Source organism: Clupea harengus, chromosome 15, assembly GCF_900700415.2.
Source record: "Clupea harengus chromosome 15, Ch_v2.0.2, whole genome shotgun sequence".
Taxonomy (NCBI): domain Eukaryota; kingdom Metazoa; phylum Chordata; class Actinopteri; order Clupeiformes; family Clupeidae; genus Clupea; species Clupea harengus.
In genome coordinates, this window is record NC_045166.1 from 15909033 (window position 1) to 15921532 (window position 12500).

The 12500-nt window shown below is 46.4% G+C and overlaps 1 protein-coding gene across 8 annotated transcripts in view; it reads left to right on the forward strand.

Moving 5' to 3' along the window:
* kif1ab (kinesin family member 1Ab) overlaps positions 1-12500 on the forward strand; it is a 38739-nt gene that overhangs the window by 23389 nt on the left and 2850 nt on the right. For 5 of the 8 annotated variants that reach the window (XM_031581495.2, XM_031581494.2, XM_031581498.2 and 2 more), the window contains 21 exons: positions 137-315; positions 523-660; positions 1028-1146; positions 1434-1519; positions 1782-1905; positions 2452-2629; positions 2869-2959; positions 3175-3293; positions 3888-3943; positions 4101-4209; positions 4430-4496; positions 7521-7605; positions 7842-7947; positions 8475-8498; positions 9572-9686; positions 10041-10174; positions 10490-10551; positions 10900-11045; positions 11484-11663; positions 12003-12074; positions 12275-12381. In XM_031581495.2, the coding sequence (XP_031437355.1) occupies positions 137-315; positions 523-660; positions 1028-1146; positions 1434-1519; positions 1782-1905; positions 2452-2629; positions 2869-2959; positions 3175-3293; positions 3888-3943; positions 4101-4209; positions 4430-4496; positions 7521-7605; positions 7842-7947; positions 8475-8498; positions 9572-9686; positions 10041-10174; positions 10490-10551; positions 10900-11045; positions 11484-11663; positions 12003-12074; positions 12275-12381 (2297 nt within the window). The remainder of the gene's footprint in view (positions 1-136; positions 316-522; positions 661-1027; positions 1147-1433; positions 1520-1781; positions 1906-2451; positions 2630-2868; positions 2960-3174; positions 3294-3887; positions 3944-4100; positions 4210-4429; positions 4497-7520; positions 7606-7841; positions 7948-8474; positions 8499-9571; positions 9687-10040; positions 10175-10489; positions 10552-10899; positions 11046-11483; positions 11664-12002; positions 12075-12274; positions 12382-12500) is intronic. The other 3 variants (XM_031581496.2, XM_042709904.1, XM_031581500.2) reach the window with 1 other exon arrangement.

The window sequence follows — 12500 nt, forward strand, 5'->3', positions numbered from 1 at the left end:
ACATACACGCACACACACACACATACACACAGCCTTCAAATGGTATTACTGTTTTGTTGTGCAGAGAGACTATATGCATGTGAGCCCCAAAGGTAAACCTTGAATGTATGTGTTTGTGTGCGTGTGTGTCCTGCAGGTCCAGTTCCAGTTTGTGCTGCTGACGGACACCCTGTACTCCCCTCTTCCCCCTGATCTGCTGCCCCCGAGCCCCCCACAGGAGCGCGAGACACGCCCCTTCCCCCGCACCATAGTCGCCGTGGAGGTGCAGGACCAGAAGAATGGAGCTACACACTACTGGACCCTCGAGAAACTCAGGTGTGTGTGTAATATATACAGTATGTGTGTGTAATATATACAATATATTTATGCAATGCCTGCGAGAGATGTATAATTAGTTGTGTGTGTATGTGTGTGTAATATACTGTATATGTGTGTGTGATTTAGGCAGGGTTTGCAATGCATGCAAGAGATGTATAATTAGTTGTGTGTGTATGTGTGTGTAATATTTGTGTGTGTTTGTAGGCAACGTTTGGAGCTGATGCGAGAGATGTATGACCGTGCAGCAGAGTTGCCTAGTCCAGCTTTGGAGGACTGTGAGGCCGGCCTCAGTGGAGGAGACCCTTTCTACGACAGATTCCCCTGGTTCCGTCTGGTGGGAAGGTGTGTGTGTGTGTGTGTGTGTGTGTGTGTGTGTGTGTGTGTGTGTGTGTGTGTGTGTGTGTGTGTGTGTGTGTGTGTGTGTGTGTGTGTGTGTGTGTGTGTGTGTGTGTGTGTGTATCTGTGTGTGTGTGTGTGTGTGTGTGTGTGTGTTTGCGTGTGTGTGTGTGTGTGTGAGAGAGAGAAAGAGAGAGAAAGAGGGAGGTTAGCCTCAGTGCAGGAGACCCACCTGTGGATTGGGTGTATGATGGTTCTATTTGTTTTTCCTTTCCTCTCCTCTCCTCCCCCTCTCTCATCCTGTACTCTTCTTCTCCTTTCCTATCCTCTCTTCCCTCCTCTCCTCCCTGTGCTCTCTCTCTGCTGTCCCCAGGGCCTTTGTGTATCTGAGTAACCTGCTGTACCCTGTGCCTCTGGTGCACCGCGTGGCCATTGTCAGTGAGAAGGGCGAGGTCAAGGGCTTCCTCAGGGTGGCTGTGCAGGCCATTGCAGGTGAATACAGCGCCCTCTGATGTTCTGGAAGAGCATCACCCAAACCCTCCACTAAAGGATTCTTCCATATCTGCTCCTCGTGCTCTATACAGTGTTTTGTGTGTATGCTCCTGTTCTTATTTTTAAGTCAGGTCTACCAGCTCTTTTTTTAATTCCCCATGAGAAATGCTCTATGGCTCTTCTGATATTGTGTGTGTGTATATTGCTCTTCTGAACTCCTTTGGTGTGTGTGTGTGTGTGTGTGTGTGTGTGTGTGTGTGTGTGTGTGTGTGTGTGTGTGTTTGCAGCTGATGAAGAGGCTCCAGACTACGGTTCCGGTGTACGTCAGTCAGGAACCGCAAAGATTTCCTTTGAGGATCAGCAGTTTGAGAAGGTAAATGTTGGGTATAGGACAGACAAATAGACAGACAATAAGAGACCAACAGAATAACAAAAGTAATAGAAAGTAATAAAGTAATAATAATGAATTAATACATATGTAATAATACAGTCATGAAAGTGATATTCAATATAAAACAACATAAATGCAATTAAACTGAATAAGAATAAAATGATGGTCAAAGCTCCAGCTTATCAGTACATGTCCCCTACAAGCCAACTCCTTCAGTGAGGATTCTGTGTTTCTGATTGGTCAGTTCCAGATGGAGGCGGGCACAGGGGGCGTGAGTCACTCTAGCACCTCTCAGGAGGAACTCCGCATTGTCGAGGGAGAGGGCGGAGCTTCTGACACTGACGAAGTCAACAACAACACCTGCACAGGTAATCAACCTAGCCACACACAATCAGCATTATCTTCAATGCTAATTAGGTGATCAGAACCACACTTGCACAGGTTCTCAACTTAACCACACCCAAACAACATTATCTTCAATACTGGTGAGGTCAACAACAGCACCTGCACAACCTCACTTATATAATATAATTGATCATCATAAATACACCCAAAATGCATCATCTTCAATGGTAATGAAGTCAACAAGAACGCCTAAACAGCTAATTAACTTACATAATGAACCACAACCAACTGACATGAACCTCGATGAACTACAACACCTACACAGCTAATTAGCATTAGCAGTCCCAACTGACTGTTCACATTATCAGACCTTAACATGGTTAAGACAATCACACACGGTTAACACGGTAGTTGACATAATAATGACCTCCATTTCACATAATACAAAACTGATTTTGGTGTTACGTTTATTTGTGTGTGTATGGTGTTGGGATTGTGCGTGTTGAATGTGTGTGATGTGGATGTTTTGTGTGTATGTAAATGTTTGTGTGTGTGTTTTGTGCCCATAGAATCACCTGAGACTCCCAGTAGCCCTCTGAAGGCTGGGTTAGAAGGCCCCCTTGATGGTGGTCTAGATAAGGCGCTGCAGCAGCATCTGCGGCTGGGGTCAGAGTTCACCTTCAGGGTCACGGTCCTTCAGGCATCGAGCATCCCGGCAGAGTATGCAGATATCTTCTGCCAGTTCAAGTGAGTACACACACACACTCACACTCTAACAGATACAGCATCTTAGCAGAGTATGTAAAGATCTTCTGCCAGGTCAAGTGAGCATGTGGACACACACACACACACTCTGCATTTAAAACATGATGAAATGAATGGTGAGCTTATGAATAGATGTTTAAAAATGTGCCACCAGGACAGCAATATTAATAAATGATGCTAGTCTTAACCTTTTCTCACTGCTTGGCTTTCCTTATATGCAGCTTCATCCATCGCCATGATGAGGCGTTCTCCACAGAACCCCTGAAGAACACAGGAAGAGGACCAGCTCTTGGGTTCTACCATGTGCAGAATGTAAGTTTGGCTAGAACCATGAACCTTAGAAAAAACCCAATCCTACGAAAACACACTCTCTCAAGAAATCAACTCCGAAAAATTACATCCCTGCTAGAACCCAATCCAGCTAAAAGCCAGCCCTATTAGAACTTACCCCTGTTAGAATCTAGAACCTCAGTCGGTGTGTTTGACATAGTCCAACCCCTGATGTTTGTGTGTGTGTGTGTGTGCAGATCACTGTGGAGGTCACTAAGTCCTTCATCGAGTACATGCGGACGCAGCCCATCGTGTTTGAGGTGTTTGGACACTACCAGAAGCAGCCCTTCCCCCTACTCTGCAAAGACCTCATCAGGTGAGCCTCAGCTCCTTATAAACCTGTGAACACACACACACTTCAGCTCCTTATATACCTGTGCACACACACACACACTTCAGTTCCTTATATACCTGTGAACACACACACACTTCAGCTCCTTATATACCTGTGAACACACACACACTTCAGCTCCTTATATACCTGTGCACACACACACACACACTTCAGTTCCTTATATACCTGTGAACACACACACACTTCAGCTCCTTATATACCTGTGCACACACACACACACACACTTCAGCTCCTTATATACCTGTGAACACACACACACTTCAGCTCCTTATATACCCGTGAACACACACACACACACTTCAGCTCCTTATATACCTGTGAACACACACTTCAGCTCCTTATATACCTGTGAACACACACTTCAGCTCCTTTTATACCTGTGAACACACACACACTTCAGCTCTTTATATACCTGTGCACACACACACTTCAGCTCCTTATATATCTCTTACTCTTTCTGTCTCTCCCTTACTACCTACCTATCTATCTGTCTCTCACTCTTTTTGTGTCTCCTTTACTACCTACCTGTCTATCTGTCTCTATCTGTCTCTCCAGTCCCTTGCGCCCCAGCAGGAGGCAGTACCCCAGGGTGATGCCCTTATCTAAACCAGGTGAGACAGCCCACTGTTCAGCTTCATGAATCTCACAGCTTTACTCATGCATCTATGCTCTAACATGTACTGTACTCACTTTCTTCTCTCTCTCTCTCTCTCTCTCTCTCTCTCTCTCTCCCCTCTTTGTCTCTCTCTTCTGTCCTCCTCCACTCAGTTCCTGCCACAAAGCTCAGCTCAGTCACGCCCCCTACAGCTGGCCCATGTCACTGCAAATATGACCTCATGGCTTTCTTTGAGATCTGTGAGCTGGAGGCCAATGGAGAGTAAGTAGCTGTTGGTGACTGTTGGTGACTGTTGGTGACTGTGTGTGTGTGTGTGTGTGTGTGTGTGTGTGTGTGTGTGTGTGTGTGTGTGTGTGTGGTGTGTGTGTACAGTATGTATGGGTGTGTGTGGGGGGGTTGGTGTGTGTGTGTATATTTATGTATGAGTGTATTTGTGTGTGAGTGTGTGTGTGTGTGTGCTAATATGTGTTCCTTCCTTCAGCTATATCCCTGCAGCAGTGGACCATAGGGCAGGAATGCCTTGCCATGGTACATTCTTGCTGCACCAGGTACTAAACACACACACACACACACACACACACACACACACACACACACACACACACACACACACACACACACACACACACACACATACATACATACATAGTAAGTACTACACAAACACAATAAGTACTACACAAACACAATAAGTACTACAATACAAAAAGCAGGGCAGGAGTGCAAAAGTGGATGTGCAATGTGCAGTGTGCAATGCAGTGTGTGTTAACATAACACAGGCTTGAGGTGTGGGGGCGGGATGAGAGTCCACGTCAGGTGGCCTTGTTACTAAGGCCAACGGCAGCCGGGAAGAAGCTGGTTTTGTGGCGTGAGGTTTTGGTCCTGATGGACCGCAGCCTCCTGCCGGAGGGAAGGACCTCGAAGAGTTTGTGACCCGGGTGTGAGGGATCGGCCACAATCTTACCTGCCCGCCTCAGGGTCCTAGAGGCGAACAGGTCCTGTAGAGATGGCAGATTGCAGCCAATCACCTTCTCGGCGGAACAGATGATACGCTGCAGTCTGCCTTTGTCATTGGCAGTGGCAGCAGCGTACCAGACGGTGATGGAGGAGGTGAGGATGGACTCGATGATGCAGGTGTAGAAGTGCACCATCATTGTCTTTGGCAGGTTGAACTTCTTCAGCTGCCGCAGAAAGTACATCCTCTGTTGAGCTCTTTTGGTGAGGGAGCTGATGTTAAGCCCCCACTTGAGGTCCTGGGAGATGATGGTGCCCAGGAAGCGGAAGGACTCCGCAGTGTCGACTGGGGAGTCACTCAGGGTGATGGGGGTGGGTGGGGCTGGGTTCCTTCTGAAGTCTACGACCATGTGCGGTCAGTGCGGTCAGGTTAGGCACCACGTATTGCCTATGGGAGCTAGTGAGGCAGTGCCTCACCTAGGATTGCGCAATCGCTCCAAACTGGGTTTTGCGCATGCGTGCGCATGCGTAGAACCTTTGAGCTGAGCGCAAAACGCATTGAAAAATCATGTAGGTGAGGCACACAGTACCTCTGCCTCAATGAAGGGGGTGTGCGAGAGCGCCCCTGTCGGGGTTATGCTGGGGAACGTTGCTCTTGTTCTACACTTCTGTGGAATGGAAGATTTTATTGCTAAGCTGAAGCAGTTCTCAAAACTGGACTTTCAGTCCAAACGTGAAATGATTAATAATGGGAGACCCATGCCGGAGCTAAAAGGTATGCTTCAAGCGACGGGACAGAAGATAACTCGATCGACTTCTCACATTCAAAGCCAAATTCCTTTGAACATGTTTGGAACCTCAAGAATAAATTTGGTTTTGAACTTACAGCGGCAGCTCCGTTGCCATTATTTCTCTTGGGATTGTTTTATGTCTATGTGAAGCCATTTAACATCACACAAGTGGTTGTGTTCACTTTGAACCCAAGACTGCTTTTTATTGGTGAGCTAATTTTGGAAATTAAACTTAAATTGTAGGTAAATTGTGTTTCCTGGTTGCAATGGTTATCCTGTTGCTACGTTAGCTAATTAGCTAGCTAAGGACACTTAATAACCTTACGAGTTAATCGGAAGAGTTCAATTTGCATGAAATGATAGCTGGTTATCTAGCTGATGTTATAGTCTCCTCGATTTAACTATTACAATTATAATGGGAAAAGGTAGAAACCCTCAGGGTGCTTGTGCAACTTCGTAAGAAAGAGTTCATAGTCACGAGTTCATATTCATGAGTGCATAATATTTACACATGAGTTCATCACAAGCTAGCAGCTGCCTACTGTATGCACCTTACCTATGTGTGTGTAAAGAATGCTGGTATGAAAAACAACCAGTAGTCAATGTGAAAGCTGCCAATTGAATGGTGATCTTAGATACTCTATTGCAGGGGTACTCAATTAGAAACCCAAAAGGTCCACTCGCCAAATTTCCATTCAGTCCAGGGTCCGGAACAGTGAAGGTCAAAATCCAAAAACATAACTCCAACAAAAACGTTCGAACTATCCACAAAAGGTGATGTGGCCTTATTTGTGTGAAAGGTGACACTTTTTTATGGTTTAAACTTGGGCATAAAAGGTGTGAAGGCCAGGCGGAAGCACTGATGTAAGTGTTCATTAATGAGTGTGCTCCTGTATTTGTTTTTCACCATATTCATGGTTGAAAAGGCAGACTCACAACAGTATGTTGAGGTATGCACGCTCTTGTTGTGTGGCTGATATAACTATTACACTGCATGTTGCTTGGTATTATTGCAGATGGTTTATTTTTCTGCCCCTTACCTCAGAGTTCTGCGGGTATTTTTATTCAAAGTGTGCATGCTTTGTTTCATAGTGACGTTTCACGTTAACACTTTTGACAAGGGCAACCGTCTCGTTGCAGATTAAACACGTCGGTTTTGTGCTCCCCACACGCAGCACAAATGCATAGTTGTCAGTCCACTCTGTTTTAAATTAGCGATTTTTGGAATCAACTTTTCTTTTTTTGTCGGGTTTAAAGCACGCGATGATTTCCGTTTGCTGAGAAAAAAGATAACGTTCACAAATCTACCTGCCCGCGTTGTTGCCTTTGACACACACAACCTGCGTGACCCACAGAGCTCGTGGTCAACATTGAGTGAGTGAGTTGTCATAGTGACTGTTATTACAGCTCCTGATTGGACCTCTGGATTGGACACGGAAGATTGAAACCACATCGAGTTGGAAAAATATATATAGCGCGAAATCACACACCAATGAAAACTCGTTTGGATCGTGATTAATTTAGAATGTTGATTTTGGCTTCGGTCCAAATTTGATTGCGTCTGGGTCCGGATCCGGACCGCGGTCCGCCTATTGAGTACCGCTGCTCTATTGGGTTTATGTATTTGTATATTTGACTCTGAAAGAATCCGTGCCTCACCAGCCACAAACCTCACCGCACGTCACTGATACATAGATACATACATACATACACACACACACACACACACACACACACACACACACACACACACAAAATACACTTGCATACACACATTTATTGAGGTGTCACACTGTTGACCTCTGTGATACCATCATCCCTCTGCAGGGAATTCAGAGGAGGATTACAGTGACCATCGCTCACGAGACAGGAAGTGAAATCGAGTGGAAGGAAGTTCGGGAGCTGGTCATTGGTGAGTCAGAGCTGTATATCAATTCGTTTTTATTTCAAAGCAGAGCTGATCATCAATGGCTTTTAAAACAGATGACTGATCACTGATGAGTTTTAAAGCACGGAAAAAGCATTTTGATGCAGAGCCGACTGTTAGCTAACCCTACCTCAAGGGTCCATACTTGACCTTGCTATTCTGTGAATGTAGCTAACCAGCATGTATTAAATGCCCAGCTCTATGTATGTCTCCCCCTGCAGGACGTATCCGGAACAGCCCAGAGGCAGACGAGACCATCATCGACCCAAACATTCTGTCACTCAACATCCTGACTGCAGGATACCTGCGGCCAGCTTATGACGACAGGTCTGTGCACTAGCGCACTCAAACATTCCACCTCTCTCTCTCTCTCTCTCTCTCTCTCTCTCTCTCACGCACACGCGCACGCACACGCACGCACACACACACACACACACACACACACACACGCACACAACCACACACACACAAAGCCTCAAACGCAGGTGCATGTACAAACACATATCCTCACCGCAGGATACATTTGGTCAGCTTACAATGAGAGTTCTGTGACTACATAGACTAATAAAGACACACATACACTATCTCATCACAATGGTATGAACACAAACACACACACACACACACACACACACACACACTCAAAAAATATTTATGATTATATCTCCAACACACCAACACACGCCTACACCACTGCTGCATACCTACACAAACACACACACACACACACACACACACACACACACACACACACACACACACACACACACACTTACTGAATGCAGTCTGTGGTTGCCTGTTTGTCCTGCCGCTGAACCTCTAAGCCACTCCTGCTTTTTTCTCTACTCCTGCAGAGTGTCACTGGGGATTGACCATAGGTACACTTCCTCCCCTTTCCTCCCTCTACTCCTCTTATGCTCCTGCTCCTTCTCCTTTAACTCCCCCCCTCTCCTCTCCCGTCCTCCCCTCTACTCCTAGATCTTCTCCTCTCTTTACACCTCCTCCTCTCCCCTTTTTTCTCTCTCTCCTTCTCTTCTTCTTCTCCTCCTCTCTTCTCCTTCTATCCTTCTCCTCCCCTCCTCTCATATCCTCCCTGTTCTGCTCATTCTCCTTCCCCTTCTCCACACCTCTTCTCCTATCATCTTTCTACTCCTCTCTAATTCTGCTCTTTTCCTCTCCTCCCTCTACACCTCCTCCCCTCCCCTCTCTTCTCCTCCTCTCTTCACTTTCCATCCTTCTCCTCCCCTCTCCCATTCTCTCCTCACTCTCCTCCTCCTCTCCTCGCCTATCCTCCATCACCCTGTGGTTCTCCTCTCTTCTCCTTTCCTTACCTCCTCCCCTCCTCTTCTCCCTCCCAGTCTCCTCTCCCTCTCCTCTCGTTCACTGATATGCCTTGGCTGTGTATGTACATGTGTGTGTGTGTTTGCATGTGAGTATATGTGTGTTTTTGTATTCCTGCGCGTGTAACTATATATAACTTGCATGTTTTATGTGGTGGCTTGCCGATTTGGATGGTGATGGCTTTTCATCATGGTGTAATTAAGTCATGTCTAGAGTGGTATACTCTAGTACAGTGATGGGTCGTGTGCAGAATGCAGTCTCTCTCTATCTCTCTCTCTCTCTCACACACACACACACACACACACACACACACACACACACACACACACTGAAGTGCCCTTATTTCTCCTGTTAAGTATTTGCATGTGCAAGTGTGAGAAGACATGCTCTTTGCTCATCAAGGAAGGATTTCCAAGTTGCTGTTGATGTTGTTGTTTATGCATTGTTGTTTATTTTTGGCAACATAATTTTGAGTGTTCCTAATGTTTATGTGTGGACATAATGCATTTGTTTTTGTGAATGTTTTTTTCTGTGTTTTTATTTGTGTTGTTATTGTTTATGCTTATATGTTTTCTCTGTGTTGACGTATGTGTGTGGTTGTCACCTGCAGAACGTTCTATCGTTTTGAGGCAGCGTGGGATAGCTCCATGCACAACTCCCTCCTCCTCAACCGTGTGACTCCCTATGGAGAGAAGATCTACATCACACTGTCAGCATACCTCCAGGTACAACACCACACAACACACTATAACACACAACACACTATAACACACAACACACTATAACACACAACCAACACACTATAACACACAACACACTATAACACACAACACACAACCAACACACAACCAACACACTATAACACACAACACACTATAACACACAACACACAACCAACACACAACCAACACACTATAACACACAACGCAGCACACTAGAACACAACGCAGCGCAGCACAACACAGCGCAATGCAACTCAACTCATTTTTCTGTCCACTTTGTTCTCCTCACTCACTTCCTTACTCTTCTCTTTCTCTTTCTCTCTTCCCCCCCCCCCCCCTCTCTCTCTTCGTCGTCAGATTGAGAACTGCACCCAACCCACTGTCATCACTAAAGACCTCTGCATGGTGTTCTACTCCAGAGAAACCAAACTGCCCGCCTCACGTTCCATACGGAACCTCTTCAGCACTGGATCACTCCGACCCACTGAGGGGTGAGAACGTGTGTGTGTGTGTGTGTGTGTGTGTGTGTGTGTGTGTGATGCACGTATTTGTGTGCATGTACCTCGATTTAATGTGTGTGTGTGTGTGTGTGTGTGTGTGTGTATGTGAGGCGGCATGCATATGTGTGTGTGTATGTCAGTTGAGGTGTTGTGTGTGTATGTGTGTGTGTATGAGTGTGTGTGTGTCTGTGTGTGTCTGTATGTCAGTTGAGGTGTTGTATGTGTGTGTGTATGTCAGTTGAGGTGTTGTATGTGTGTGTGTGTGGCAGCTACATTTCGCTGACATGTCATATTTCTACTCTGCAGTAGTCGTGTCACTGGTGTGTATGAACTCAGCTTGTGCCACCTGGCTGACGCTGGAAGTCCAGGTAACCATTAGTTTCAATGTGTGTGTGTGTGTGTGTGTGTGTGTGTGTGTGTGTGGTCTCATCCTGTGGTTGTACACTTTTGACACAAAGCTGAAGAGGCTGTTCTGCTAACACTGTCTCTGTATCACGTATATGTTTGTGTGTTTGTATGGTGTGTGTGTGTGTGTGGCTGATGCATGTGTGTGGCTGATGCATGTGTGTGTGTATGTGTGTGGCTGATGCGTGTGTGTGTGTGTATGTGTGTGGCTGATGATGATGTTCGTGTGTGTGTGTGTCTGTGGATGGCTGATGTATGTATGTGGCTGTATGGTGTGTGTGTCTGTATGGTGTGTGTGTGTGTGTGTGTAGGTATGCAGCGGCGGCGGAGGCGTGTGTTGGACACGTCAGTGGCCTATGTGAGGGGGGAAGAGAATCTTGCTGGGTGGAGACCTCGCAGTGACAGCCTCATCCTGGACCACCAATGGGAGCTGGAGAAACTCAGCCTGCTGCAGGAGGTGTGTGTGTGTGTTTGAACTTAGCAGTTTGCATGTGTTCTCTCTTGTCATGTGTGTTTATGTGTGTGTGTGTGTGTGTTTAAACTTAGCAGTTTGTATGTGTTCTCTTTGTTGTGTGTGTGTGTGTGTGTGTGTGTGTGTGTGTGTGTTTGAACTTAACAGTTTGTATGTGTGTTCTCATTTGTCGTGTGTGTGTTCTCTCTCGTGTGTGTGTGTTTAAACTTAGCAGTTTGTGTGTGTGTGTGTGTGTGTGTGTGTGTGTACTTTCTGAACCTGGGGGATGTAGGGCATGTTTTCTGATGTGCTGTGTCTATGTGTGCATGTGTTTACTGTGTGAGTGTGTGTGTTTTCTGAATCAGGTGTGCGTTTTTCCAGGTTTGGAGAAATTGTAACTGTGTGTGTGTGTGTGTATACTAAATCAGGTGTGTGTCTTTCCAGGTGGAGAGGACTCGCCACTACCTGCTCCTGCGGGAGAAGCTTGAGAGTGTGTTGGCACAGGAGGGTGTGTTTGGCGGAGGGGAGATAATCGAGAGCCCCCTGACGCCACACACACCAAACCTTCCATACACACCCATTCTGGCCCTGCCCAACGACAGGCAGAAGGAGCTCACTCTCAAGGTGCGTGTGTGTGTGCGCGTGTGTGTGTGTGTGTGTGTGTGTGTGTGTGTGTGTGTGTGTGTGTGTGTGTGTGTGTGTGTGTGTGTGTGTGTGTGTGTGTGTGTGTGTGTGTGTGAGAGAGAGAGGGGGGGGGGGGGTGAATGAGTGTGTGTGTGGGAGAGAGGTAGAGAGAGTGTGTGAAAGAGTATGAGGGAAAAAGTACGGTACGTGTGTGAAAGACAGAGAATGCCAGAGAGATTGGATGTGCTTTAGTGTGTGATTGCGCAGTGTTTATAAAGAGTGTTTGTTTGTGTGTGTGGGTAAAAAGTGTGTGTGCATTGACTGTTGTTCTGCCAACAGTGTCTGCGTCTCCTTATGCACACCTTCAACCGCCAGTACAGCCAGGTGAGCGTCAGCGCCAGTGAGAGCAAGGTGAGTAACACACACACACAGACACACACACACACACACACACACACACCCACATCCAGGTACATACACATGTAATATTAAGGGGCTCACACTAACATAAGCATGTGTTTATATTGTCTGCATGTATTTGTGTGTGTGTGTGTGTGTGTGTGTGTGTGTGTGGGGGGGGGTCTGTATGGTGTGTTTGTGTGTGTGTGTAGCTCTCTGCGTTGCTAAGGGACTCCTCTTCCTCGGCTCTGAGCTCTCTGACCCCCTCCTCCACCTGCCCCTCCTTACTGGACAGTCACTATGGCAACACTGACTTCAGGTGGGTCACACACGTGTGTGTTCATTGTCATGTCTTTGTGTTCATTGTCGTGTGTTCATTGTCACCTTCTGTCTTTTTCCTATTGCTGCCGATCTCTGTGCTTTTCTCCATTTCTCTAT